The 27,210-nt window shown below is 52.1% G+C and overlaps 1 protein-coding gene across 1 annotated transcript; it reads right to left on the reverse strand.

The window, feature by feature from the left end:
* Positions 1–1,383: 1,383 nt before the first annotated feature.
* Positions 1,384–26,586, reverse strand: ANXA5 (annexin A5). Its single transcript, XM_081135976.1, has 13 exons — positions 26,434–26,586; positions 26,261–26,303; positions 18,311–18,395; positions 16,811–16,905; positions 15,238–15,351; positions 13,714–13,804; positions 10,216–10,295; positions 9,775–9,831; positions 5,934–6,027; positions 4,958–5,053; positions 3,360–3,418; positions 3,020–3,142; positions 1,384–1,901 (listed from the first exon to the last, which is right to left on the reverse strand). The coding sequence occupies exons 2-13, from the start codon at positions 26,267–26,269 to the stop codon at positions 1,839–1,841; spliced, it is 966 nt and encodes a 321-aa protein (XP_080992102.1). The 5' UTR covers positions 26,270–26,303; positions 26,434–26,586; the 3' UTR covers positions 1,384–1,838.
* Between the last annotated feature and the right edge of the window lie 624 nt (positions 26,587–27,210).

Raw genomic sequence — 27,210 nt, forward strand, 5'->3', positions numbered from 1 at the left:
CCCAGAGAGATCCACACCAAGACTCATTGTAATTAAAAAAACAACTTGCCAAGAACAAGGAAAGCCCCATCTATCAGCAGATTTTTCAGCTGAAGTTTGCAGGCCAGAAGGAAGTGGCACGGCATATTTGAAGGGCTGGGAAAAGAAACTGCCACCCAGTAATATTCTACCCAGCAAACTGTCCTTCAGAATTGAAGGAGAGGGAGAGTTTTCCAGACCAGCCGAACCTAAGCAGTTCATTACCACTGAACTGGACTTACTAGAAATGTTAAAGGGACTTTGTTAAGATGAAAAGAAAGGGCACTAATTAGGAACAAGAAAACATATAAAAGTTTAAACCTCCCTGGAAAGGTAAATATATAGTAAAGGTACTGGATTAGCAAAACCCAACAATCCCACTACTGGGTATTTCTCTGAAGAAATCCAAAACACTGATTTGAAAAGACATATGTACGCTTATGTTCACTGCAGCACTGTTTATAACAGTCAAGATACGAAAGCCACCTAAGAGTCTATTGATAGACGGCTGGATAAAGAGGATGTGGCACATATATACAATGGAATATTACTCGGCCATAAAAAAGGAACGAAATCTTACCATTTGTGACAACATGGATGGACCTAGAGGGCATTATGCTGAGGGAAATAAGTCAGACAGAGAAAGACAAATGCCATATGATTTCACTTATATGTGGAATCTAAAAAACAAAATAAATGAACAAACAAAACAGAAACAGACTCATAGACACAGAGAATAAACTGACGGTTGCCAGATGGGAGGGGGTTGAGGGGCCAGCGAAAAAGGTAAAGGGATTGAGAAGTACAGATCGGCAGGTACAGAGCAGTCGTGGGGATGTCAAGCACAGCACAGGGCACGTAGTCAATAATACTGTAATAACTACGTACGGTGCCAAATGGGTACAAGACTTACTGGGGGACCACCTTGTTAGTTATATAAATGTCTGAGCACTATGCCGTACACTTGACACTAATATAATATTGAATGTCAACTGTAGTTGAAAATTTTTTAAGTAAATAAACTAGAAAAAAGAAAATAGCAAACACAAGTTACTCATAGGAAAAAGTAACCCTCTCAATTTTTAGGTGAAGTTTTACAGTTAGCGTTTCTACTAAGCATCCTAAGCGTCATAGAAACGTGCTGCCAATGAGTCAGAAACCTCCCCAACCCTCCACACTGCAGGGGCCGCTCAGTCCCTGGGTCAGAGACCCCTCCCCGGCCCCTCCACACTGCAGGGGCCGCTCAGTCCACGCTGCTGAGAGTCAGGCTTCTCACCCACAAAGCCAACTGCACAGTGAGCTGTCAACGGACACCCCTCACTGTTCAATAAGTTAAATTTTCTAAACACAAACCCACACATAACGTAGGGGAAGGAAAAGTTTATTTTTCGTTAATCTTTTGAAGGCAGCCACCAGAATTTCTCAGGTAACATAGTGGCCTACATGGTTAATGAGGCCCCCGGGTGTTCACAACTTCACGGCTAGGCTTCCAGTTTAGGTAATACGGTTATCACTGTACATCAGGCAAGCGCTGAAACGGCTAAGAGCGGTCGGACCTCTTAAGGCAAAGAACATAGTGACGCAGACTTTAGTCTCAGTAACTAACATAGGTGGACTTGGGGACTACAACAGTCAGAGAGACAGACGGGAGGGGAAGAGCGGAAAGAGGCCGGCGACCTGCTCCCACGAGCCGAGCCGGCCTCCGGCATCCAGGGGGTGAGGCGGGGTGTCGGCTCCGGCCGGCACCGTGCAGTGAGCGGTGCTGAGGAAGGCGGCGGCGGTGGTGGGCAGGGGACGGGGGTCCTTCATCTGGGGGTACTTCAGTCATCTTCGCCTCCACAGAGCAGCAGGAGGGCTTTCTTATAGTCCCCGGATGTATCGCCCTGAAACCGGAAAGTTCTCTGTTACCTCCATGACTCACAGAAGCCACAGGAAACAAAAAGTGAGAAATAGCTGGCAAGACATTTTATTGATGTGACTTTTCTCCCAAGTGGGTGATCTCTCTGGGACTGTCACCGCAGGAACGCTCTGCGGGCTTTCCTGCCGAGATAACTGCTGTCTAACTTCCAGGTCTATCTAAGAGGGAGAAGCGTGGCTCCCCTCTCGGGCCACAGGGAACAGGGGCGTTCTCACGGCCGCGCTCAAATCCAGCAGCTTTCTGGGCAGACTCTAGGTCTGTACCACACAGACACGTCTGCTGAGGGCGAGGCAGGGACTGCCCGGCTGCCACGGCTTCGCCTCCACAACGAAAGGGCAGCCTCTGCTTGGCTCGCACACAGATGTGTGTGACGAGCTGACGCTTCAAGTTACGCGAGCACGTTCGCCACACCGCACACAGGATGTCAAAAGCTGGCTCGGCTGAGATGCTGTTTTGCACCCAGCCCGAGCTCCCCTCCGTCGAATAGGAGAGGTGGTGGGGGAGCCGGGAGAGGGAGAAAGGGGGGGAGGAAGAGGGAAAGGGGGAGAGGGAGAGGGAGAGAGAGAAGAGAGAGAAAAAAGCCAAAAGGCCTTAAGCCAAATTTAATTATAAGCCACCGTGTCCCATGCTGTTACAAAGACAAAAACTGTAGTGATCCCTAAGCTCCTGCTATGACCTGGTCGGTTCTTTCCTGAACTATGAACCGGAGACAAGGTGATAACAGGTAATCAAGAAAAGGAAGCCGGGCCTGAAAGACGGGAGGAATGATACGGAGAGAAAGAACAAACACACAGTTGTCATGAGCCAGGGCCGGGGCCGCTGAGTCACCGGTCGCCGCTACTAAATAAACAGGCTTCTAGGCTCACTGGGAGCCCGGGCCTCACCAGGAGGCGATCTTCCACCTGGGAACCACCGTCGGACTCCAGGACACCGAGTGCCTGGCTTTCCCGCACAGCTCTCCGCGTTCCGCTGGTTTTAAACTTAACCCCAGGACTGGTCCGCCCGGCCTGCAGCCACATCTTGCCTGCGGCACGGTGGGCTGCTGGGGGTTTCTGAACGGAACATAGAGAAAGGTTCCGTTACCTTAACCATGGAATAGAGAGAGGTGGCAAAGTTCTTCCTGAACTCCTTCCTAATGTTGAGCAGGTCGACCTCGCTCCTGGAGACGATGACTCTGATGAGGGTATGGTCGTCGGTCCCAGCGCCCTGCGAAAAAGGACAGACGGGCACGTGTTTACAGACACCCATCAGCATCGCGCTCCCGAGCTGGGTGAATCGATAAAGTAAAACAAGTCCACAGTGGACTTGTTTTAGGAGGGAAAGACATCCCACAGTCCACCATCTAAAACATCATTGCACTTGGAGAAAGATAGTAACTAGAGAGATACACGGATTAGGTAAGAGACCCGAGGTGGGCACTTGCCTTCATGGCGTAGTAGAGGGTTTCCGCAAGGTAGGCCGGGATACTTCGAATGCATTTCACTGGGAAAGTAAGTAAAACACGTCAGAGGCCATTCTGATATGAAAGGACTAAGTAATTAAAAATCACAGACTGCCTCAGGCTTATGGGTCTACTTCTACACGAGGCTAAAGACCGGCTCGCCGTGAGCCGAGCGCATCCCCTCGCCGCGAGTGTTTCACAGACACGGCCGGAGCCTCCCTCGGGTCCCCAGCTGTGCGCGGCAGGGCTGCAGGGCCGGCAGGGCGCGGTCTCCGAGGCCACGCTGTCCTGGAGCGCCTTCTTCTCTAGCAGTTTTGGTAGCTTTGGTTGTTATGTCACAACCTTCTTCATCCCCGAGGAATTATACAAACACCCTGGAAGTCTCATTCCAAGATAGTCAAGCCAGTAACACAGGTGACTGACTACTCCTGGCCTGCGACAGCCCCTGGACTGTCCCCTGTAACCGTGACCTAAGTATTCCCTCTGCATTCTGTACCATCCACGCTGCACACAGAGCGGCACGAGACACCCATTTCAGTAGAAACACCCAGGTAAACTGATGCAGCAAGGACACCTTCCCTGAACAGGGACCTGTCAATTCCATCTCCTGTGAGGGCTGCTAGGACCTCAGTCTGCTGAGCTTCAGGAACTATGGCATGAAAATTCCTTACGATACGAAAATAATCCTTCGATGGAGAAAGGGTGTTGGGAAGGGGGGTAACTCTCTTTTCCAATGCTTTAAAAAAAAAACAGCCACCAGTGACTGCAAATGCTATCATTTTTATGTGTTCTAATCACAAAGAGATGTCTAAGAGTTTTCTATTAAATCCGTTAACCACGGACTGAAATGAAAGGCTGCGGTTAGGCTGGTTCATGCGGGTCTTAGCTTCTCCTCCAGAAGACAGACAGGGGGCACAAAAACAGGAGCACAACACCAAATCCTCGGAACAGACAGCAGACACGTCCACTCCAAACCTTACGAAAGCTGGGGCCACTGGGCACTCACCCACTAGACCTTCCCTGGATTTGGAGAGTGTACGATACTACAATAAACTGCACCAACTCGGTTCTCCAATTTTTCCAGATTATTCTGAACATGTAGCTAAAATAAAATTCCAAATTATTTCATCTGAAAACAGCCATCGTCGCATCTCCCAATATATCAAAGATACTTTTCCTAAGTCAGATGCCAGTTTCTCAGCCTGCCTCAGAGCTGTGAGGACGGTGCTGAAAAGAAAATTAATGTTCCACAGGCATCAGAAATAACCCTTTCAGGCCTGAGATAATGCCCACATTTTGGGTTCATGATGAAACAGTAATACGTTTAACGGAGCTTCAAAGTGATCTTTAAACAATTCTCTTTGCATTTCCATAGCATTAGATGAACTCACCAGATAATCATATATTTCCAACATCAAAAGACACATTAAGTTGGAAATTTAGGAGTTTGTGTCACCCAAATATCACAAGTTCTTCTTCTTATAAAGAAACAGGTAGTTATTTTCAGACACAGCTTGAACTGAATAAGCTACTTAAGCTCTTAATACCATAAATGTCATATACGTTGTACAATTACCTACCGACAGCAAGGAGCAGTTGCTCCAAGTTACCAGAAGTCTCTCGGTCAATGGTTTCCTCGATTTGAAATCCTGATATAGTCATGTATTTGTCAAACACTGGAGAACAGAAAAATGATTTAATTACATAAGGATCACTCTTCCCAGAGAGAAGATATTTACTCTAACCAGGTATTGTCCTTCCAAACACAAATCTCCTCCTTTTCCTTCCTGACAGAGGCCTTACTTTGTCCAGAGCCTCAATGTGCCAAGCCCTAAAAAACTGATTAAAAATGCTTTGTTCCCTGATTTCCAAGCCCTTCCTTACCAGTTATTACCAATGGGACCTAGAGATAAATCTCCTGGAAGGGATTCTAAGGAATATTTCTCTTTCCTTACTAAAAGTCATAGATATAATTAGCTTACACCTTTCTTTTCTTCCTGCTGTGAAAATGGTTGATATGGTTGGAGCAACAGCAGCCATCGTGTGACAATGAGGTACCGAGCATAAGAAAGTAAACCAAAACGCTAAGGACAGTGGAGCAGAAAAACAGAAAGGGCCCAGGTCTTGCCAAATTAGCCAAGGAATCCTACTACAGAAAGCCCAGTTTTTAAAGCCACTATTAATAGGGTTTTCTGTCACCTGCCACTGAACTCATTCCCGCCTGATACCACAAGTACTGATGAACTTCAGAGACGAGGTCTTGGTTACCACTGTTAGAAGAAATGCTTGTAGGGAGCCACAGCTCAGTGACTTGTGACTCAGAGTGACAATCTAGAGCCCACCTCTCCCTCTGAGAGCGACGGGTGGACAGAGGGTCTCTAGTTTTGAAAAAGCTACAACAGCAGCAAAGAGAATTATGAGATTCCTCAAGGTCACCAAAAAGAAGAAATACGAAAGCGAACCCATTCTGGAAGTGCCTGTTACGCAGCAGGTGTGCTGGCCTCTGCAGTTCCAAAATTAAATGAAGTATCTGTATCACGTTTTTTTTTCACTCACCCCTTCGCAAATGAGACACACTTCGAGTTCCCAAGATGGTGATGAACTTCTCTTCGTCTGTCCCCCATTTAAGCTCTCCAGCCTGAAACAGCGTCTGTGAAGATTTCAACCTTGGTGAATAAACCGTTCCTTCCTCTCGTTTCCAGGTCCTTAATTGCACCTGGGTTTTACTCCCTGAATATATATATATGTTTATAAATATGTTTTTATTGATTTCAGAGGAAGGGAGAGGGAGAGAGATAGAAACACCAATGATGAGAGAGAGTCATTGATCAGCTGCTTCATTCACGCCCCCACCTGGGATCGAGCCCGCAGCCCGGGCATGTGCCCTAACTGCGATCAAACCGTGACCTCCTGGTTCGTAGATCGATGCTCAACCCCTGGGCCACTCCCTGAATATGAATTCACCTGATTCATCATCTGATACTTTTTGACTCTCACGTTTCCTACTCCGAAACCCGGTGGAGCTGTGTCTGGAGCTACTGAGGAGTCGGCCACTGAACTGCCCTCTGTCAAAGCTTAACGCACAGCCCAGGCGCCAGGGAAACGGCGCCCGCGTCTGCCGTGACTTCGGTCTTTCCGGGGCACTGGTGGGGTTGGCAGAGAGTTTTGAGCACCCGGGTACTCACAGGCTGGGAGGGAATGAACCAGGAGCTGAGCCATCTGCTTTTCTGTTTTCTTGCTCTGTGTTCAGAAAGTCACCTCCTGTTTTTCCCTCCACAGCCGAAACTTAAGCAGAGCTAGCTACAAAACGCTCTCACATTTCTGAAAGACCACAATGAATTTTTTAAAGGCTGCCGGTAGAGCCCAGGGGTGGCCTCTCTTGCAGGCACCGACATGTACTTGCCGGACAGTTTGAGTTCCACATGTACTTTTTACCCATGGAAAGAATGTTTACTTTCTAGTATCCATAAAACTACTGAAAACATGAAATTACGTACAAACATCATTATTAAATTGGAGTCCACTCATTGAGAGGCGGGTAATTTCTTAAAACCCAGAGAAGCAATCTTTAAAATGCCTACACTGCCCTTTCAGTTACTCATTTCAAGGTAACTGCACCTGTTAGGCCAAGATAAAGGCAATTTGCTGAGACTTTGACTGGGAGCCGCCCCTTCCCCACAGCGGAAACCAAACGGACAGGCAGTGACCAAGCGCCGTGGTCCCGCTGTGTTCAAGAAGACAGGCTGTAGCAGCATTGATCCATTTTTATTTCCAGAGAATGAAACGAATGAGTCATCTTTACACTCGATTCTGAAATTATCTTAATGATAAAAATAAAGACTATCAACCCCGGTCACGTGACCATGCGCTTCACAGCTGGAGAGTCCCCATGGAGCCAGCACGTCACAGCTACAGACGCCTCCCAAACACAGAAATACAGCAGTGAAGTGACCACTGCCACAAATACCATCGCTGTGAATTTGCGTTGTCTACATATAGAGAAGGCGCACACAGTCACCCCGGGGGTGTCCTGTACACCATCGCTGGTCCCGGAGAGACTCCCTTCTCACCCACTGGCCCGCACCCTAAGACTTTTCCCGAGCAGGGAGAGCAGAGAAGCTGGATGTATACCACAATCGTATGGAATAACTGCTGAAATGGCTATTTTAACCACTGCCTCCTGATTTTCTTGGAACTGTGTTTGGGATCAATATCGATCCGAAAGCCACTGCTCAGGAATCACACGCAATAATGTTGACAGGACCTTCGTGGAAGCAAACACCCTGAGCAGTCTCGTCTCGTCTCGTCTCGTCTCGTCTCGTCTCGTCTCGTCTTATCCCGTCCGGTCCCGTCCCGGGAGGGCCCTCTCTGCTCCCAGCAGCTCCCGTATCCGAGGAGCTGTCTGGATGAAGGACCCTACCCTCCCTCATCATGGTGGGGGGGCTTTGCGTTGAGCCCAAGCACAGTCTGATAACCTCTGGTTCAGTGCAAAGGTCACAGGCCTCCAAGTCAAAAGAGGCCTGGTCCCCCGTCTATGGGTCTTAGATGAGGCACTCAACGTCTCCTTGAGCCTCAGTGTCCTCACCTGCAGAGTAGGAAGAGTGTTTCTACAGGGTCGGCAGTGGAGACTCTACCGCTTGCATAATGCACACACTGAACAGAGGCAGGCAGGTTCCCTCCGCCTCCCGCCTCCCCCTCCCCGAGGCCAGCTTCGCCCCAGGGAGGGCACAGGCCAGGCTGTGGCAGGGGAGGAGGTGAGCTCAGGTGACACGTCACACAGTAAAAAGTGAAGTGGGCTCTCTCAGCACATGTGATTCCCGGGGGAGGACTCACTGAGGCTTATCAAGCCCTGAAGTAGCAGGAATGCCTCAGGGCTGGTATCAGCAGGGAAAAAATGTCACAAGCTTATGAAAGGGCCCTTCAGCTCCCGGCTTCCTCTCCAAGAAGAAATGTTAAACTCCCGAGAGTGAAACAGTCCACTGCGCTCACCTCAAGAAACAAATGGGGGTTCCTTTCTATAAAGCTGGAAGGATCGCTGCTGTCAGTTATCAGATGAATGGCAGGGTCGCCCGTCCTGCTGCTCCCACGCACTGAGCGGGGAGGGAAGGTCCGGATGCTATTCTGTTCAGGGGACACTTCCTGAGGCAGATTAAGATGTACAGGGTTCTGGATGGTCACACCCTCTGCATGACAGGTAAGTGCCACCTGTACGGCCTCAGGACTCACAGTGTGGTTCTAGGACCTGCATGGACATCACCCAAGGGCTTGTGACAAATGCAGGATGCCAGGCCCACCCAGACCCGTGGGAACCTGCAGCGGAGGGCGGACCCCAGGTGAGGAGTCTGAGCCCCGCAGACAGCGAGGCTCCGAGGAGGGAAACCCCTGGAAGCGAGGTGAAGATCCGCAGCCTCACACAGCACAGTCACCTTGCTTCCCGTCTGCACTTAATAACCCTGCTCAGGCAGAGGAAGGGACAGAGAGAAGCTAACCAAGGACACAGAGACTGTCCTCCAGGGGAAGAGAGAGAGGACGGCATCCCACAGCCGTGACGACATCAACCCGCCCCCAGAACAACAACGCTCCTCTCTGCTCTGAGCCAAGTCGGCGGCGCACACATCCCGCGGCTGTTCCACGGAAACAGTCCACGGGAGGAGCGGACGCGGCTCCTCCTGCTTCAATGGCGCAGGGCGAACAGCCTGATTGCGTATTTATTTCATCAACTGAAACACGAGACCAGAGACAGAACTACTGTCTACGGTTCTAAGAACCCGAGTAATTCCCTTGTTACCAATTTCCTGCTCTCAAGCCTCGTGTTTCAACTTTGTTGACACTCATCTCCTACGTTTGATTACGGGGTAAACCACGCTGGGGTGACAGTGGGGTCTGACCACGGGAGCACCACGTTTCCCTGGGGAGTCCCTGAAAACCAGGCAGCGACCCAGCGAAACAGCCCACTCGGAACTCCATCGAAGGGGGGGGGACGTCCCCCGCCTGCAGTCACCTGCGGCCCACCGTATACTAAATATCGTTTATCGCTAAAATTCTTTCTTCTTTACCCTCCGCTGCCCAGAGACCTACTGCCTCCTCGGCGGCGGGATCCATAGCCTCGAGGTTGTTTTGTTTTTGTCAAATTCTCCGTTTGGTGAATGTTCCATAATCCCAGAAAAACAGCCTAATCCAGGTGGAACTCAGTATTTGTAATTTACTTCATTTCAGCTTTGGGATGAAAGATGTTGTCGGCCACATCAGAATGAAAGGAATGCACTCGCTACATAGGCCTTGTGCTCTGCAAGACCCTATAGGTGCCATAACTACATGCCACTGAGACTGGTCATGAGCACGGACTCTCTTCATTTATATGTCATGCCACAGCCCTCACGGACTCGGTCCCGCTCACCTGAGCGTCCTGTTCAACCTGCGCCTCATCAATCCCGGCGTCCGGGTCTCGATTAGCCTGCGAGAGAGAGTATGTCACGTTACTGAATTACAGGGGCACCTCCGAGCGAAGGAGAAACGGACACACCAAGCTTTCTTTCCTTAGGAATAATGCCCTTTTACTGAGATCATATCAGCCCTGCGATATTTCACATGGTCACACAGCCCTGTCCAACCTCTTAATTTTAGATTCTATGACGAAAAGAGGACAGTGATACCCAAAAAACTGAGTTAGCTATGAGTTAGCTATTACGAGTTCCGGTCAGATCTTCCGACACACACACACACACACCCCCCACACACAGGCAGAATCGAGCAAGCACCAGGAGTGACTGAAGGCATTTTAAGTAGCCTGGCTTTACTAGATTTTTTTAATCAGCTGTAAACAGCGTCCGCCCAGTACCTGGAGAAGAACCACCAGCATCCTCTGGTAGAACCCGGAGGTGTCCCCGACCACATCGTCTTCCAGGCTCGAGCCATACTCTGCAACAGAACAGCATCAGGCTCATTTACAGCTTCTTTCAACTGGAAGGAGATCCCTGCCCCTTAATCAAGCGGAAGAGACTCAGAGGGAGCAGCATCTGCTCAGCTAAATGCTCTCTGCCCTGCCCTGAGCGCCGTCGAGGCCGAGGCTCAGAGCCAGCGGCTGTGTGAACACAGACGGGTTGCCCAGAAGCACTCAGTTCCAGCCTGAGTCTGCCTCAGCCGCTCGGAAGTGCGCTGGGCCGACATGGCTCCGAGTCGGCAGACACGCGGCCCCGGAGGCCGCCGAACAGTCGGCCGAGTGCTCCGCTCGGCCTGCCTGCCTCCAGGCGGTTCATGTGGTTCGTCTCCAGAGTCTGCCATCCTCTAAACCAGCGGCCTGCAACCCTTTTCATCTCTCCGCACACGCAAACTAACATAAACTAATTATGAATATTCTGAGGCACACCAGAAAACATTTATTTTTTGCCGATCTGACCCAAAAAAAAGGTATGATTTTGATTCACGCACACTCCCAACATCTAGTCCCGTGTTGGCTGTTACCTTTTTTTATTATTTTAATCCTCACCAGAGGATATTGTTTCCATTGCTTTTCAGAGAGAGTGGAAGGGAGAGAAACATCGACGTGAGAGAGACACATTGACCGGTTGCCTCGGCGCCGGGGACCGGGCCTGCAACCGCAGTACGTGCCCTTGACCGAATCGAACCCGAGACCCTTCAGTCCACGGCCCGACGCTCTAGCCACGGAGCCACGCCGGTCAGGGCAGCTGTCGTCATTTTTTTATTTGACCATCTAAGGGAAGAGAGGTCAGGGCCCCCGACTAAATAGTCAGGTGCTGCGTGTTTTAAAAATTCCTGCGGCACACAGTTGAAAATCGCTGCTCTGACAGTCTGAGTTTTCTTCCTTCGGGCACAGCCGTTCCTCCCGCTAACACGATACTTCTCCTCTGAAGCAAATAAAGCTGACTGAGGACAGCAGTGAGTTTCCAATGTGCCCCTTCCCACCATAGCCTGCGGCTGTTCAACGAGAGGCCGTGGGCGGGGAGGGGGGCCACCGGAGCCACCGGAGCCACAGGAGCCACGGCCCTCTCACTAGCTCCCGGAAGCCCCCACTGGAGGGAGGAGGTCCGATCCAAGGCGCTTAAATATTTCAGCATTATGTGAAAGCAGACAAAGTTTAAAAGCCTGAAACTTCTATTTGAAAAGGTCCAAAGAGGGTTATATGTTTATTTCAATCAGTGACCCAAATACAGAACCTTAAAGGAATCTTTCATTCCTTCCTCTACTCCAGCACCTATCTACAATGAACCATCAAAACCATCAAATCCTTTCACAGACGATTCCCCCGTCTGAGTTAGTCCCTCGAACCTGCCACCCACCGAGATGGGTCACAACTGCCTCGCTTACCGCCCCCCACCCGCACACACGGCCACCTGGCCAGCCTCCTGACGCAGACCTCCCTCCGCCCCGACCCCTCAACACTCGGCGCCCACTCGGGAACCGCCGTGCCTCTGAATCAAGGCCAAACCTCTAGCCCAGCTGTGCGAATCCTGCTCTGAGGGACTCCCCGCACCTACGCAGTTTACCTCCACACGGTCCTGCTCTGTTCCTTCAATACGGCAGCCCGGTCTCCGTGACTCTGCAGACAGCGGGTGACCAAGACGCCTTCATTCCTCCCCTGCCCCAGCCCACCTGGTCTCGGAACCCTGCTCAGCGCCCTGCACCTCGAAGACTCTCCCAACATCCAGAGCCACGATGGCCTCTCTTCTCTGAACTCCTGCATTAAATACTTTTGATATTTGACTTCAGTTTGAATTCTACTATCCTGTTCTAACTGCCGTTTTCCTAAGTCGAGTCACCCCTCGGTGGACTGCAAACGCCCTGAGGACGGGACCCATGCTGGGTGTGTCTTCTCTGTCATTCGTGGCAGCCCGCACACAGCCAGACCCGGGGCCCCCGCCCGGCGGCGTGGCTGAGCAGGGCATCACACGCAGTCGATGCCCTCGTGGCACCTGTCCGTCACTGTCCGCACACAGGCTCACTCCTCAGTGTCAGAAAGAGACACCTGACTATGACATCAAATACGGCTCAGAGGTGGCCCCAGGCAGCTGAGATGCACGCACCACTTCCGTCTGCCTCATGGCTGGGGCCTACCCAGCTATCAAAAGAGCAGGAAAGAAAGACCAGCACTTGGAAAGGCAGCTAATTAGTTGCTGTAAATTCCACACTGTTCCAACTCGCTGGGTTACAATGGCATTTCTAAGATTAACAAACAAATGCCGAGAGAGGGACCCGTGTTCCTTGGCTCAGGCCATGGGAGCAGAGGCCTGTTGACAGCGGACAGTCCAGATGGTCTGGTCGCCCTCCGCCAGGCGGGAAAGGGTCTGTTACAGGAAATCTCACGGGAAAAGAACTCTCTGCTACCTTTACGTTTTATTTAATTTTCCTGGTTCCCTTCTCAGAACATGCCTCAGACTGGAAGACAGATTTTTTTCACTTTAAAGTAAGGCACACCATACAGACAGGCCCAAACGCAGAGCGTCTGAACACTGCCGTTTGCGAAACGGCTGCACCGCCTCCAACACTCTCAGCAACTCTCACCTGACACGGTTTCTTCTCACTTTAGAAAATTCTCTACTTTGCTAACATAAAACTGAATTTTTATAGGAAAGAAACACCACTTACATCCTAAAGTGAATATAGAAGGAGGACCTGCCTGCATATCCATACGCTAGCGGCAAATCCTATTTAAAAGGAAACCCCATCTTCATCTGAAGCTCCTTATAAACACCAAAATAGTTACCCGCTAATAACTAAAACGGTTATGGGTAAGGTAAAAGGTGGTCTTTCCCTTGCTCAAGGAGTAAAGCTACCTGAATTGTCGCTCATTTATTCCCTCACCCATTCACCCGGCAACCACACGTGGCCTGCCTCCCATGACCACGGGCCTGCATCACCCATTCACCCGGCAGTCACGCCTCCCGTGACCACGGACCTGCATCACCCATTCACCTGGCAGTCACGCCATGGCCTGCCTCCCGTGACCATGGACCTGCATCACCCATTCACCCGGCAGTCACACCTCCCGTGACCACGGACCTGCATCACCCATTCACCCGGCAGTCACACCTCCCGTGACCACGGACCTGCATCACCCATTCACCCGGCAGTCACGCCTCCCGTGACCACGGGCCTGCATCACCCATTCACCTGGCAGTCATGCCTCCCATGACCATGGGCCTGCATCACCCATTCACCCGGCAGTCACGCCTCACCTCCCGTGACCATGGACCTGCATCACCCATTCACCCGGCAGTCACGCCATGGCCTGCGTCCCGTGACCATGGACCTGCATTCGCTCTAGAGAAATGAAGGAGGGACAGTGGAGACAGCGAGAAATGTAGTTCGAAACCAGTACCTTCTTCATAGACACTCTTTATGGCCGTCAGTTCTTTAGGGGTCCTGGACGCAATAATTTCCGTGAGGACTTTTTCATTCGTCCCAGCTCCCTGTGTGGAGGTTCATTTTTAATAGAAAAAAAACATGTCAACAAGATTAAAAAGGAAGAGATTTTCCTAGACCAGTCATCACCCGAAGTGCACAATCATATAAAGAGGATCCAATGTAACAGTCACTCCTGTGTATGTGGGTGCCATTAGTTACAGAAATAAGAAACTTCAAATTAATTCTCTTTCCAGAGACAATTCTATTCCTTTTTGTCTAATGAAAAATAACGTTCATTGTATGTAAGTGTGCAAACAGGGAGGTTACAGGTCTTATCAGAGGAGCAGTGATCCTTAAGCCACGTGTATCTGGAACGGAGCCCTGCCCCGAACTCGGTTCTCTCGAGGCCCAGGGAGGGCCTGAGCAGAGGGGGTGGCAAGGCCAGTGTCGTAGGAACTGAACCAGTCAAGGGAACTGGGACCTGCTTTCTGGACTTTTGAAAAATAATTTTAATCAGTTTTCCTTTTTCTGATTATAAAAGTCGTATCGACGCTGATAAATTAGAAGATACAAGCAATGATACAGCCGAGCTTAATTTTAAAAGATAGTATATTTCAGCATTTCTTCTCTTCTTACTTCTGTTTCTTTACCAAAAACCAGGCACTCGGGGGACCTAGGTCTATGCTCTGGCAGAATTTCAGCTGCTGCCAACCTTCAGAAGCAGCTCACAAAGACACCTCGGCCCCAGTGACCTCAGATTGTGTTGGTTCCCAAAGAACCACGTGGGACAATGAGGAGCGTAGCCGAGGAAGGCTCCCAACCTGACATCCCTCCTCCCTCCACAAAGAGCCCCTGAGCTGTGCTATCTCTTCGTTGTTTGATCTGTTTTCTTTCCTCTTCAAACTCTAAACCGCTTAGGAGCGAACAGTTTCCTGTCCCACAAGCCCAAACGCAGGTCTCGGTGGGTCAGGTTTATGCCACATTCCCAGCACCAGTCAGGGAAACAGCGAGGGATCTGCCACAGTGTCTGCTACAATGAAACCGTAACAAGTTCACCGGCTACCTCCAGGAGAGGGTCTACGGGCACCTCTTTGACATGAAAGTTCTCTGAAGCTTTATTTTTTTAACCTATAACAATTAATGATATTATTGTTCCCCCACCAGCCAACTTTCTATTTTAAACAATAAAATATCTAACCTGTAACACGTATAAGACACATCTCAAAATGAGGAAACAGGCATAAAAATAAGATAGAAAAGGCCGTAAACAATTTTAAAATTTAAATAGCCACTAGAATTGCCTTAACTATACAAAAAGAATTCAATGGCACCCTCGTCATTTTCTCCCTCCTTTCCTCCTCATTGCCTCCCACGGTTTTGTTTTCCAAGAAACCCTCACAGAAATAATTCAAATATTTTCAATATAAAAAAAGATGACACGATCACCAACACAAAGCCGCACTGCTGGGGAGCGCGAGCCGCCGCCGGCCGCCTTTACCTTGAGAGCGTGCTTCAGCTCGTAGGCGTCGTAGAGCCAGGAGGGCTTCATCAGCGCCACGATCAGCTTCTCAAACTTCCCGGTCAGCTCCGACTTCAGGTCGTCCAGAAGGTCCTGACTCGCGGGGAATACAAATGTGTTAGCCAGGCACAGATTTTAAGGAGGGTCTTCTTTTTTTATATATCTTTATTGATTTCAGAGAGAGGAAGGGAGAAGGAGAGAGAGAGAAACATCAATGATGAGAGTCATTGACCGGCTGCCTCCTGCACGCCCCCTACTGGGGGGATCGAGCCCGCAACCCGGGCACGTGCCCTGACCGGGAATCGAACCCGGATCTCCTGGGTCACCGGTGGCTGGGCTAAGGAGGTTCTTCTTAAACATGAATGACAGCCTCTGCTCTAAGGAACTGTCCTAACAGAAGGGCGGGAGCACCGGGAGCGCTCTGAGTGAGGTGCCTGGCGCTGACCTAACCGTGAGACAAAGCAAAGTCACTGCGTGTCAAGGTCGGTGGCTGTTCTTAAGAGATGTTTTTCCTACTTCGAGTTTAAAAAAAAAATGAATACTTTAAAAGGACACTAAAAATTCTATTTTAAAAACACAATTTTGAGAAACACATGTAGCTTAAAAAAAATCCCCCCCCAGCCCCCAAAAATCAGAAATGTATTTGACATAGGATAAAATCTGGCCCATCCCCCCTGGACATTTTTTCTTTTCTCTCAGTGTCACGGGGAATGCTCACTCTGTGCTCGGCCTGCGGGGGCCGCAGCACCCTGGGGACCGGTGCCCAGGACTGTGAGAGGAGAGCACAGTCCCGTCCCCTCCAGTCTGAGCCCCCCGACGAGAAGCTGGGTTTCAAGTATCTGCTTTGTTTTGCTCTGCGTCTGTTTCTGAACCAAAGGATGAATGAAAATTTTCAGAATAATAAAATGACATCTAAGTTTTCCACGTAGGCACTCATTCATTTTGTAACAAATTTAACTTTTAGTTTGAATTGTTAATCAAATAAGAGCACTGAAATCAGTGAATTAAAAACTCATCTATTAAAATACCACTCTCCTGGCTGCTGTGGCTCAGGCACCGTCCTGTGCACAGAAAGGTTGCTGGTTCGACTCCCAGTCAGGGCACATGCCCGGGTTGTGGGCTCGATCTGACTCTCTCCCCCTCCTCTCTCTTCCTCTCTTTTCAAAAATCAATAAACTATTCTTTAAAAAGAGAAAAAGTACCATTCCAAAAGGAACCAAGACTGTGTCACAACAAAATGCATTGTGATCCGGGCCCACAGCTAGGAAACGGACGCTGGAGCCACCCTGGAGGGAGGCGCAGAACAGGGGCAGTAATCGGTGGGCCGTCCATCTCAGCCCCTCGGCCGCCTCACTCAAGGACAGGCAATCACGTGAGGACAAGCGGGTGAGCACTGTATACCGAGCGCTGCTATTTAAGCAAGGGGGGCAGGGGGGGGTAGGAAAGTCAGAGCCATTGAATACATGATGTTTGCCAAAGGATATTAGATTTCAAACTCATCTGAAAACAGGCAGCTGCCCTCAGTCTACCCTGGGATGGGGTGCGGTCTTACCCGGCCAAACAGCGTTTTGAAGGCGGCCACAATTTCCTGGCGCTGAGCATTACTCCGGGACGTCAGCAGGGTCAGGATGCTCTCCTCGTCGGTGCCTGCGGTGGAGGTTCGCCACTCACATCTGGGCCCACACGCCCACTCTCCCCACCTCTGTAACCAGTGCCCTCAGCTCCTTACCTCATAAAACATGTCGTACTATGCAACTGATTAAACTAGAAAATTTACAACATATCCCCTGTTCTACTGCCAATAGATTCTACCCCTTTCCTGCTGCTCTGGCAAGCAGGTGGGAAAACACTCCACTTTTTAAAACCTTAGTGCAGCAGGTTTCCTCGCAGCAGACATTTGCTCAAACAATGGCCATTCAAAAGGCACAAAGCGTTGGGCTTCACAGGAGACTGAGAGAGAACAAAGATGTAGGCCCTGGTTTCAAGTGACAGACAATTAGGGTAAAAAAAAATACAGAAACACACAAACGGCAGAATGTGACAAGGGCCTAGGTGCCCAGGGGAGGTCCATGTTAAGTGGGTTCAGAGGAGGTTCTCTGGTGACAGGAGGTGGAAGGGGGTTTGGGGAAAGCTTCACAGAGAAGGTGGCACCCAAACAGTCTTAAGGACAGTGAGGAAGGACAGGCTTTTATTAGAATGAGAGAAAAGCTCAGCGGGAGGAAAACACGGGACTTTGGCGAATAGCAGATAACAGAGCATGGCTGCTCAGAGGCCGGGGTGTGGGAGGAGTGGGACAGGATGGGCTGGGATACCAGGGAGGCCTCACCAGGCCAGAAGCCCACCGCTGACCCTGCTCCACTGGGAACCCTCCCAGGAGGGGCAGCCACATCTGGGAAAGGTGGGTCCCACACACGGGCTCTGATGGGAAACACCTGGTGCAGGGGCCTGGGGTCAGGACATCTGGTGCAGGGGGCATGGGGTCAGGACACCCGGTGCAGGGGCCTGGGGTCAGGAACACCCGGTGCAGGGGCCTGGGGTCAGGACATCTGGTGCAGGGGGCATGGGGTCAGGACACCCGGTGCAGGGGCCTGGGGTCAGGAACACCCGGTGCAGGGGCCTGGGGTCAGGACACCTGGTGCAGGGGCCTGGGGTCAGGGAACAGGACATGCGGAGGTCTTCAGGAACAGAGGTTTCTAGGTGGCTGGAAAGGAGGCTGGGACAGAGGAGATGGGCACATGATGTAAGAGGTATGACGTGGGTATGGCCTGGGCACAGACAGTGAGGAGCTGCAGAGGGCTGGCTCTCAGGAAAGCCCACTTCTCTAGCCTGTCACCTGCCACAGGTAAAGCTGACGGCTGCCAAACCCGCGGCTGCTCAGTTCCAGACACTGAACACCGTGGGTGGCCAGCCATATTATTTTATCTCAATGTACCTTTCTCTTTCTCTACAGATTAAAATATTCTAAAATTAATCTTACTGTGAATCAATGACTTTCTGTTTGGAAAAACAACTGTCCCATTTTTTTTTTAGAACACAAAGGAGGCTGCATTACCCAGGCCCTTCATGGCCTTCCGAAGAGTTTCAGCATCAGCCCGCTCGTCAAAGCCGGGGAAGTCGGTCACAGTGCCTCGGAGAACCTGAGGGGGAAAAGGGACATTACTCACAGCGTGACTAACAAACACAGCAGAGCAAATACATAAACAGTAACCACCGGTCTATCACCTCCCGTCCGTAAGTGAGTTCACCACTGGACAAGCTGTGTCACCCTGTTTGAAAGGGGCCACTGACAGTGCGGATCAGCAGGACCAATTCAGTGTTCGATCAACGGGGGGGGGGGGGGACGACCGCCTGCAGGACCTGCAGGACCTCAGTGGGAGGTGGGCTCCCAGGGCTCTTCCCTTGGGCGTGGCCCTGAGATGCAGCCCCTACACCCCTGGACTCACTTCCTCTCACTTCCCCTCGGGCCTCCTTCCCAGGAAGTCTCTCGCCCCCTGGATCCAGGCGCACACTGAGCCCGAATTCAAGCTTGAGGCCTGCCCGGGCGCTCAGCTCTAAGCCGTGCTCTCATCACACCACTCTGCATCCAGCCCTATTTCTGTTTACTTATTAGGGATTTAGGATACCCTGGCAACGCCTGAAAAGACATTTGGAGATTCACGTGCCAGAAGACGGTAATCTCTGAATTTAGAACTTCACAAAGGTACATTGGAAGAGACTCTTCATAAGGTTCCTGCTACCCATCCTTTAATCATATCTACAGTACTTACCATGTCCATGAGTTCTCAAGCTTATCATATCATTAGATCTTTGGCATAAGAAAGCTTTACTAACACTGAGTCATACATTTATCTTACGACAAAGGGAGGCTCCCAGCATTCACTTTTACCAATAAACGTTTTCAAAGTCCCTCGAAACTCCTGTTAAGGTTCCATCTGAAATGGAGAGACAGCTCGGAGGGGGAGGGGAGGGGAAGAGGGGAGGGAGGGAGGGGAGGGGAAGAGGGGAGGGAGGGAGGGGGAGGGGCGGGAGGGGAGGGGGAAGGGAGGGGAGGGGGAGGGGAGGGGAGGGGGAGGGAGGGGAGGGGGAGGGAGGGGAGAGGGGAGGGGAGGGGAGGGGAGGGGGAGGGGAGGGGAGGGGGAGGGGAGGGGAAGAGGGGAGGGAGGGAGGGGGAGGGGCGGGAGGGGAGGGGGAAGGGAGGGGAGGGGGAGGGAGGGAGGGGGGAGGGAGGGGAGGGGGAGGGAGGGAGGGGGGAGGGAGGGGAGAGGGGAGGGGAGGGGAGGGGGAGGGGAGGGGGAGGGAGGGGAGGGGAGGGAGGGGAGAGGGGAGGGGGAGGGAGGGGAGAGGGGAGGGGAGGGGAGGGGGAGGGGAGGGGGAGGGAGGGAGAGGGGAGGGGAGGGGAGAGGGGAGGGGAGAGGAGCACGCCCGCCAGGTTTGCATCATACCTGTCTGACTAGGAACCCACGGAAGTACAGTCACCTATGAGGAAAAAATCCTCTCCCACCCTGGCCCCCAACTGCTGCATTTGCCAACCATATCCTACCACCAACCAAACAAAAAAAAAGATGAGAGAGAGAGAGAGAGAGAGAGAGAGAGGGAAAGGGCGTGCACGCATGCCCCACGGGAAAGAACTGCCACAGGACACAGCGCCTCCGAAGGTCAGCCCAGTGGGCCTCTCTCTATCATGACACTGAATTACGCCTCCTGAAAAAGGACCTTTTCGTGGCTGCTCCGAGCCCTCCTGTGGCGAGGTGAGGTCAGTCCCCAGTCCTCAGCTGCAGCAGGAGTCCTGCTGAGTCGGCTGAGGGAGAACCCTCATTCCCCGCCCCCCGCCTCTGAGGGGTGAGCCTGTGGGATGCGCTCAGCAGGAGCCCCCCACCCTGATGTGGCCTCTCAGCAAGTTTCCACCCACTGACCCACCCTGCTCACCGGCCGCACAGCCCCAGGGTCTGCTGTGCCCAGGCCTGAGCCTGGTCTCTCTCCTGCTGCAACAGCCCTGAGCACAGTCCCCCTCACCGCTTCAGGGAGTGTCAGAGTAACTTTTTCTTTAGTCTCTCCTCTGTTCGAGGAAAGAAGGACAATTCTTCCTTCCTCTGAACAAGTCACCATGAGAGACTCTCCAGGAAAACTTGGGGGTTGCAATCCTGAGGCCAAAGGCACACACTCCAAGAGGGAAGGGGTGTTGGCCCAGCCCGGGGGTCGACTGGGAGCAGCTCCCTGAGCTAAAGAAAAGGGTGTGGCCAACAAGGAAAGGGGAGGGGGAGCCTTGTTCCCCCTTATCTCACTGGGGAAGTCATGACACTAAGTCAAAGCTCTTCATCCGCCCCTGGGAAACGCAGCAGGGTGGGGCTCGTCTGCACTGCCACCCACTCGGAACAGCACAGAGGCGCAGACAGATCTCCCGCGGCTCCGCAGCTGAGCCACGCAAAGCTGGACGGCAGAATACTGGCGATTTCAGATGGTTCAACAAAGCTAAAAGGAGCAAGAGCTTGGGAGGTAGACTGGTGAGGTTGGAGAAGAACTGGCAGGAGGTGGGACAGTCCCGTCTCTCAGGCCACAGTGCAGCCGCCCCCTTTTGAATGCCTGGCCGTGCCAGGAACTGCACTCACCAGGAGGGAAAGGTCGTGATCCGCACAGCCGAAAGAGGGTGACGGCCGTGTGGGGAAGGGGGGTGCGGTGGGCCCCACACAGAGGGTTCTCCGGGCCCTGTGAGCACACGGGGAGGGGCTGAGTTCGGAAGAGTGGGAGACATCGGAAAAACTTCCTAAAAAGGTCCTGACAGTTGCCTGTAATGTTGCCGGGCAGGTTCAGGAAAGCAGCGAAGTGTGGGGGGGTATCTCAGCAGCACAAAACATGGAAGAAAGCAACCATCTGGTGAGGGGTAAGTATTTCAGCAACCAGAGGTCACTGGGGGCGCAGAGGGGCTGGGAAGCCCTGCAAAGAAATGCTGGCTTTGGCCTGTGCTCAGCCAAGCCCTCGGGGACACTGAGCCAGGAAGAGCGGTGTCCACTCCGCAGGGCCATCACCAGGGCAGTGGCGGGGACCGTAAAATGGACCGTGCACAACACAGGAAGACTGTTTAAGAACTACCAGCACGAGAAGATGAGAGACCCTTAGGTCAGCAGCAGCTGAGGGAGAAGGGGACAGACGGACAGGGCTGGGCGGAAGGCAGCATCGAGGACGGTCCCTTGTTTGCAGGGGGACCAGGACGGCGGGTTTTGCCTTTTTCCAGAGCAGGCCTGTGAGGTATGGCACGTAGGTGGGAGCTGGAGCTGGAGCTGGGGGAGGAGCCCGTCACCAAGGACAGAAACAAGAAAAGGTGGGACGGAAACAAGAGCCAGAGGAGAAGGGACTGTCACCTGCAGTCAGGTGCCAGCCAACACCTGCCGATGACACAGGCACCACGCTCAGAGTCACACGGGTCATCTCAGCGAAACCCCCTCTTACCGGGGAAGAAACTCACTGGCTGGGAATGTTTGGCGAATCCCCCAAGTGACCAGCAAGCAAGTAGCTAAACCGGGACTGTGGGGTCTCAACCTTGATGGTCTTAACCACAGGGCCTCCCAGAGACAAAAAGGAAACCCAAGAGGGCGAAGGCATGGACACCGGAGGAGCCAGTGTTCCGGGGGGGAAGGAAGGAGGGGAGCGTCCAGCACCAGAGGAAGTCAAGGAAGGGGTCGGACAAAGGGCCCCCGGGGTGGGTAACTGGGTCCTGGAGGCCGTCACAGCCGGACTGAAGGACACAGCAGTGAACTGAGGGCAGAACATCTCTGAGAATCCCCATTTTACAAAACAATGGTTTATTAAAACATGTCTTTAAAAATCACACTTCGGCCCCGGCCGGGTCGCTCAGTGGTTAGAGCATCGTCCTGGTAAGTCAGGGGTGCAGGTTGGATCCCCAGTCAGGGCACATACAGGCAGCAACCAATGATTCAGGACTGAGCAGGAGAACAAATCGTCGTTTCTCTCCCTGTCTCCCCCCCTCTAAAATCAGTAAAAAAATTAAAAAACACTTTACCCAGTTTATAGGCTATGGAGATGTTACAGAGAAGTTAAAAGCAGGAGCGAGGCGAGCGAGAGGAGACAACAGAGATCTGCCTTAAAAAGAAGAGGACTGTGACCCCTGAAAAGAGGGAAACGGGGTGAAAGATGGAAAAGTGTCCTCAGAATCTCAGCCACTAACATGAAGAAGGAATAACTGCTGGCTGCATTTCTGAGAGCTTTCTAGAAATGGGAAACTACAGCCCGGCCGGGCGTGGCTCAGCGGTTGAGCGTCGACCTAGGATCCCAGGAGATTGGGGTTCGATTCCCGGTCAGGGCCATGCCCGGGTTGCGGGCCAGGCAGCCGATCGATGACTCTCTCATCATTGATGTTTCTCTCTCTCACCCCCTCCTTTCCTCTCTCTGAAATCAATAAAGATATATTTTAATAAAAAAAAATTTTTTTTAATGGGAAACTACATTCCTTAGGACCAGAGTCACCGTCCGCACTAACAAAGCCCCAGGGGACCAGACGTGAATCACAGATGTGAGTCAGAAGGCAGAGCCCTAGCGGGACGTCCTGCCCAAACCCCGTCCCGCCCCCACAAAACGGCCACGCTGGGCAGTGTGGCTTCATGTGACTCAGACCCAGGGCTTCCCCGCCTTCCTGTGGTTCCCTCTAGCCCGGAGTCACTCCCCCTCCCCCAGGTGAATGCCAACTGTGCCAGGTTACTGCCCCTCAGCCATCCTCAGCTCACCCGCAGTCACCCTGTCCCTGCCTCTCCAGGGAAATTATACCTGTCCTCAGACAATACCTGGCCAAAACATGTAATTCACTCTTTTAACTCTCACCTTCAAAATTATCCAGTCCTCTAGCTCTACCATTTTGTTGGCTTTTTTAGCTGGTTTGTTTGCTCTAAATGAAAAAGTTCTTTGCCTTCAAAGACCAGGTATGCCAAAATAAAGTGGGTAAAATTAAACCAAAAAGCACATGAAGGGTTGCTTTTCTATACACAGAATTTAATGGCACAGAAAGGCTGGGTCCAAAAAACACTTGAAGCAAAGAAAGGTCTTGAAAGCACTGATTTTTTAATTTTTTTTTTTAAATCAACTGATGTGTATGTGAAGTTTTATAATGGTATACAGATTATAGGAATAGAATTTATTTCAGAAATGGATCTATGATACAAAAATATTGTTATATTTCTACCATGTCAAACTTCTAAGTCACTCAAAGAAGAAATCCACCGACTGCCGCTTCTGACTGGCCAGCCACCCATGCAAGTCTCCCAGGGGGCATGAGATGATTGATAAGGGAATGAAGGGGCCGAATGCCAAGGAACTCCTCAGCGACACCACAAAGCGGCCACGCCCTTTTGGATCCAGTTCTTTCTAAGCATCCAAAACAAAGGCCCAGTCAAAGGACCTGGGACCTGAGTGAGACTAACCAGAACCAGCACAGGCCACGGGTCAGTGATAACCCCGACCTGAGATCCAAGAGGGAATCCTTTGCTACAGAGAGATACGACCTCAGGTGAATGGCCTGAAAAGGTGCACCCAGACACAGGCAGCTCCTCTAGAACGAGCCTCGCCCCAACCTCACTCACTCACGTGGACCCCCTCGCCTGCACTGGGCCTTCAGAAGTTATCCCAGCGCAGGGATTTCGAACCAACCGCACATTTTTCTAATCCAACCTTCCTATCAGGGAGATAACTCTGATGTTTCTAGTGAAATATGATGTAGCCTGATTTTGCCTTTATGATATGCCTGCTATCCTTGAATATACTTACTCTTTATAAACAACCTTTTATAAAGGAAGCTAAGTTCAGTCGGCCCCGATATAGTATTTTAGAGTTTCATAACCCTAAAGAAAATTACAGAGATAAAAGCCTTAAACTGAATGAAAATCATTCATCTATGAAATACAGCCAAATCTTGATTTTTCCAAACCAGGAGACATAATGTACTTCTAAGTACTTAAATAAGTTAGACTAGCTATGAAAAAAGCCGGCCCTAGCTAACCAGTGGTGAGATGTAAAACTCACGGGAGCAAGTCAGGAGGTCCCAATGCTAAATAAGAAGAGAAGACCACTGGTATGGAAGATAGTTCATAAACATGAAGAACTGCTGTGGAAGGCTACGTTTTAATTTTCCAATAAATAAGAGACATTGATTTTTTTAATAGTAACACTTTAAATTGCTGACATGTGCACCTCAAAGACTCAGGCATCCGATCCCATGAGTCTACAGACGCCAGAGAGTGAGGTCTCTGGTTCCCATACCCACAGGCCAACAAAAGGAAACCATGGAAACCGTTGGAAACCAAACACTGACGCTTCCCTCCAAGTGCACTGGAGTCCAAAGGAAATTTTAGACAATAAAAGTGCAATTCCACAATGGAAGCATAGACAACGAAAGTCCATCATGATATTAAACATTTTAACAAAATGTTTTACTTGAATGGCTTCCGAAGGTTAACTAATAACAAAGCCAGTGCAAATTCAACACTGTATCTTTAGTAGCAGCTGTACTTTTATGAGATACTTTTATGACAAACTGTGGCTTTGACTGAAAACAGTCCTGGTGTTATACTGTGATAGAAATCACATACGTAATATTATAATACAAACCACCATTCTCCCATGCCGTGCATTTATAAGGGCCCTTACACTATCTCCATTCTTTGAAGGCATTAATATCCACACCGGAAAAGCGTGCTCCCTGATGCTCGCCTGGGTCAAGTGTCTACATAATTAAAAGGAATTGATTGAAAAACTTCAGACATCGCTGGGTACACGTACAAGAGAGATTAAGAAACGGCCAAGTGATCAAAAGAATCATTCTGCGCAGCTCGATCGCTCACTCACCACGTATGAATCATCTCACAGGCACATCAAGACAGGAAAAGTAATTCTCAGGGAAGTTAATCCCGCATAAAAGTATCCTTTACATGGGGAAGAACCTAAACCAAAGTTTCCACTTGCAGTAACAAGAGAATTGGTTCTACTGTGATATTTCTTAAGTGCCAAAGAGGAAGTAAGAATGGAGCACTGTATAAATTTAATAGTTACCAACTCATCTTAACCTTCCCACTTTCTCTTGGAAAGGACTGCGATACCTAATCCACTTTTGACAAGTCAATCTGATAAGAAAGGAAGAGCTCTAAATGAGAAAGGGCGCTGTTTGAGTAGTTAAAACACTTGTTTAGAAAAGCGATCGGGAGGCCGCCGAGCCCCGTAGACGCGCCAGGTCTGCGAGGTCCGCGCTGGGCGGCGCCCTCGGGCGGCGGCGCTTTACCACCAAAGACCGTAGGGCCCGGTCCCCGTTTGAAGGCTGCCCTGCCCACCACACCACGTCCTCCCCTGCATTTTCTGATACATGTTAAGGACATGAGAAAGCCAACGCTGTGCTCGGGCCGCCCGGTTCCGAACCAGTCCCACGGCAAAGTCAACCCAGAACCCGTTCCGCGAGTTCCTTACTTAAGAAAAGCAGCTCTTGGGTTTAATGCTTTGCATTGGGGAAAAAAAATAAAAATAAATCAGGGCCTACGACGAGCAGTTCCCTTTAGTAAAACCGGGTTGAGCAACCGGGAAGAGCTGCGCGAGAAGCGCTGCAGGGAATGGCCGACGCCCACCCAGGGTATTGAAATGCAGGAAACTCGGAGGGAAAAACGAAGGAAGTGAGGAAAAAAAAAAAAAAAAAAGGCATTCGCCTCACATGACCGCGCCGGGCTGTTCCTGCTCTGGTTCTAATTTTAGCGACCGTCTGGGTCTGGGGAGGGCCCCTTCCCCGCGCCCCTCGCCGCGGGCGGAGCGCACCGCCGGCCACGTCAGCGGGCCGCGCGCGGGGCTGGAGCGGGGCCGGGGCGGGCGGGGCGGCCACGGGGCGCGGGGCCGGGCGCGGGGCCCCCGGCTCAGCCGCCTCACGCCTGAACTTTTTTGGCTTTCAGACGAATTCTGGAACTCCCTTGACGCCGCTGGCCAAGGGGACCAAGGGGGCGCCGCGCGGGGCGCACGGCCTTACCTGTGCCATGGCGACTGCTCGGGTCCGGAGACGGGACGCGGGCCTGCAAAACAAGGGACAGCGCTGGTTCCCGGGGCGGACCCCCTCCCGGCGGCGGGGACCGCTCCCCGCCGGCCTCCGCGCACCCTTCGCCCCCTCCAGGGGGACCCTGCCCGGGCCCGGCGCGCACTCACCAGACAGAGGGACCGGGAGCCAGAGCCTCCGGGAGCTGCCGAGTGCGGGCGGCGCGGGGCAGGACGCGGATGCGGGCGGAGGGCTGGGGACCGCGGCTCCGGGCCAGCTCCAGGCAACGGAAACGCCCCGGCCCCGGCCCGCCCGCCGCGCCCCGCCCGGTCCCCGCCCGGTCCCCGCCCCCGGCTGCAGCGCGCCTGCGTGGGGCGCGGCCTGGTGGCCGGGGGGGGGGCGAGGGGGGGCCGGGGCTGCGGCCGCGCGGGACCCAGAGGGGGCGCCGCACCCCGGGGAGCGGGACGGGCGTGGGGGCCGCGCGGGCAGGGGGGTGGGTGTCCTTTGGCTGGGCAGTCCGCCTCTGCGCCGGGACACCTTTGACCTTGGGACGGACAGCGTGAAGCCCCGCGGGCCGTTCCCCGCTGGCGTTTAAGTTACGGCCCTTTCTGGCTCGCGCGGCCCTTCGGTAGCTTCGGTGGGACTTTTCAAAACCTGCGCCCGGGGCCGGTGTCCTTTCCAGAACCAGCTGAGCGCTGCAACGTAACTTAAATTCCATTTGACGCCCCGTATGAATTCCACACACATGTGGGTACAGGCGAGGGAGGGACTGTGGGTGCTGCGCGAGGCCCGCGCGCGAAGGGCAGAGCGGGGGGCTGCGCCCCGCAGGCCGGTGCGCGGGGGGGGGCCAGGGCGGGGTCCCCTGGCCGGGGGCAGAGCTCGCAGCCCGGGGCGCACGGGGTGTTCTGCGACAGGGCAGAGCTTGTGGCTGAGAGGCCAGAGGCTAG

This window comes from Miniopterus schreibersii (assembly GCF_964146895.1).
Source record: "Miniopterus schreibersii genome assembly, chromosome: 4".
In the NCBI taxonomy this organism is placed as follows: domain Eukaryota; kingdom Metazoa; phylum Chordata; class Mammalia; order Chiroptera; family Miniopteridae; genus Miniopterus; species Miniopterus schreibersii.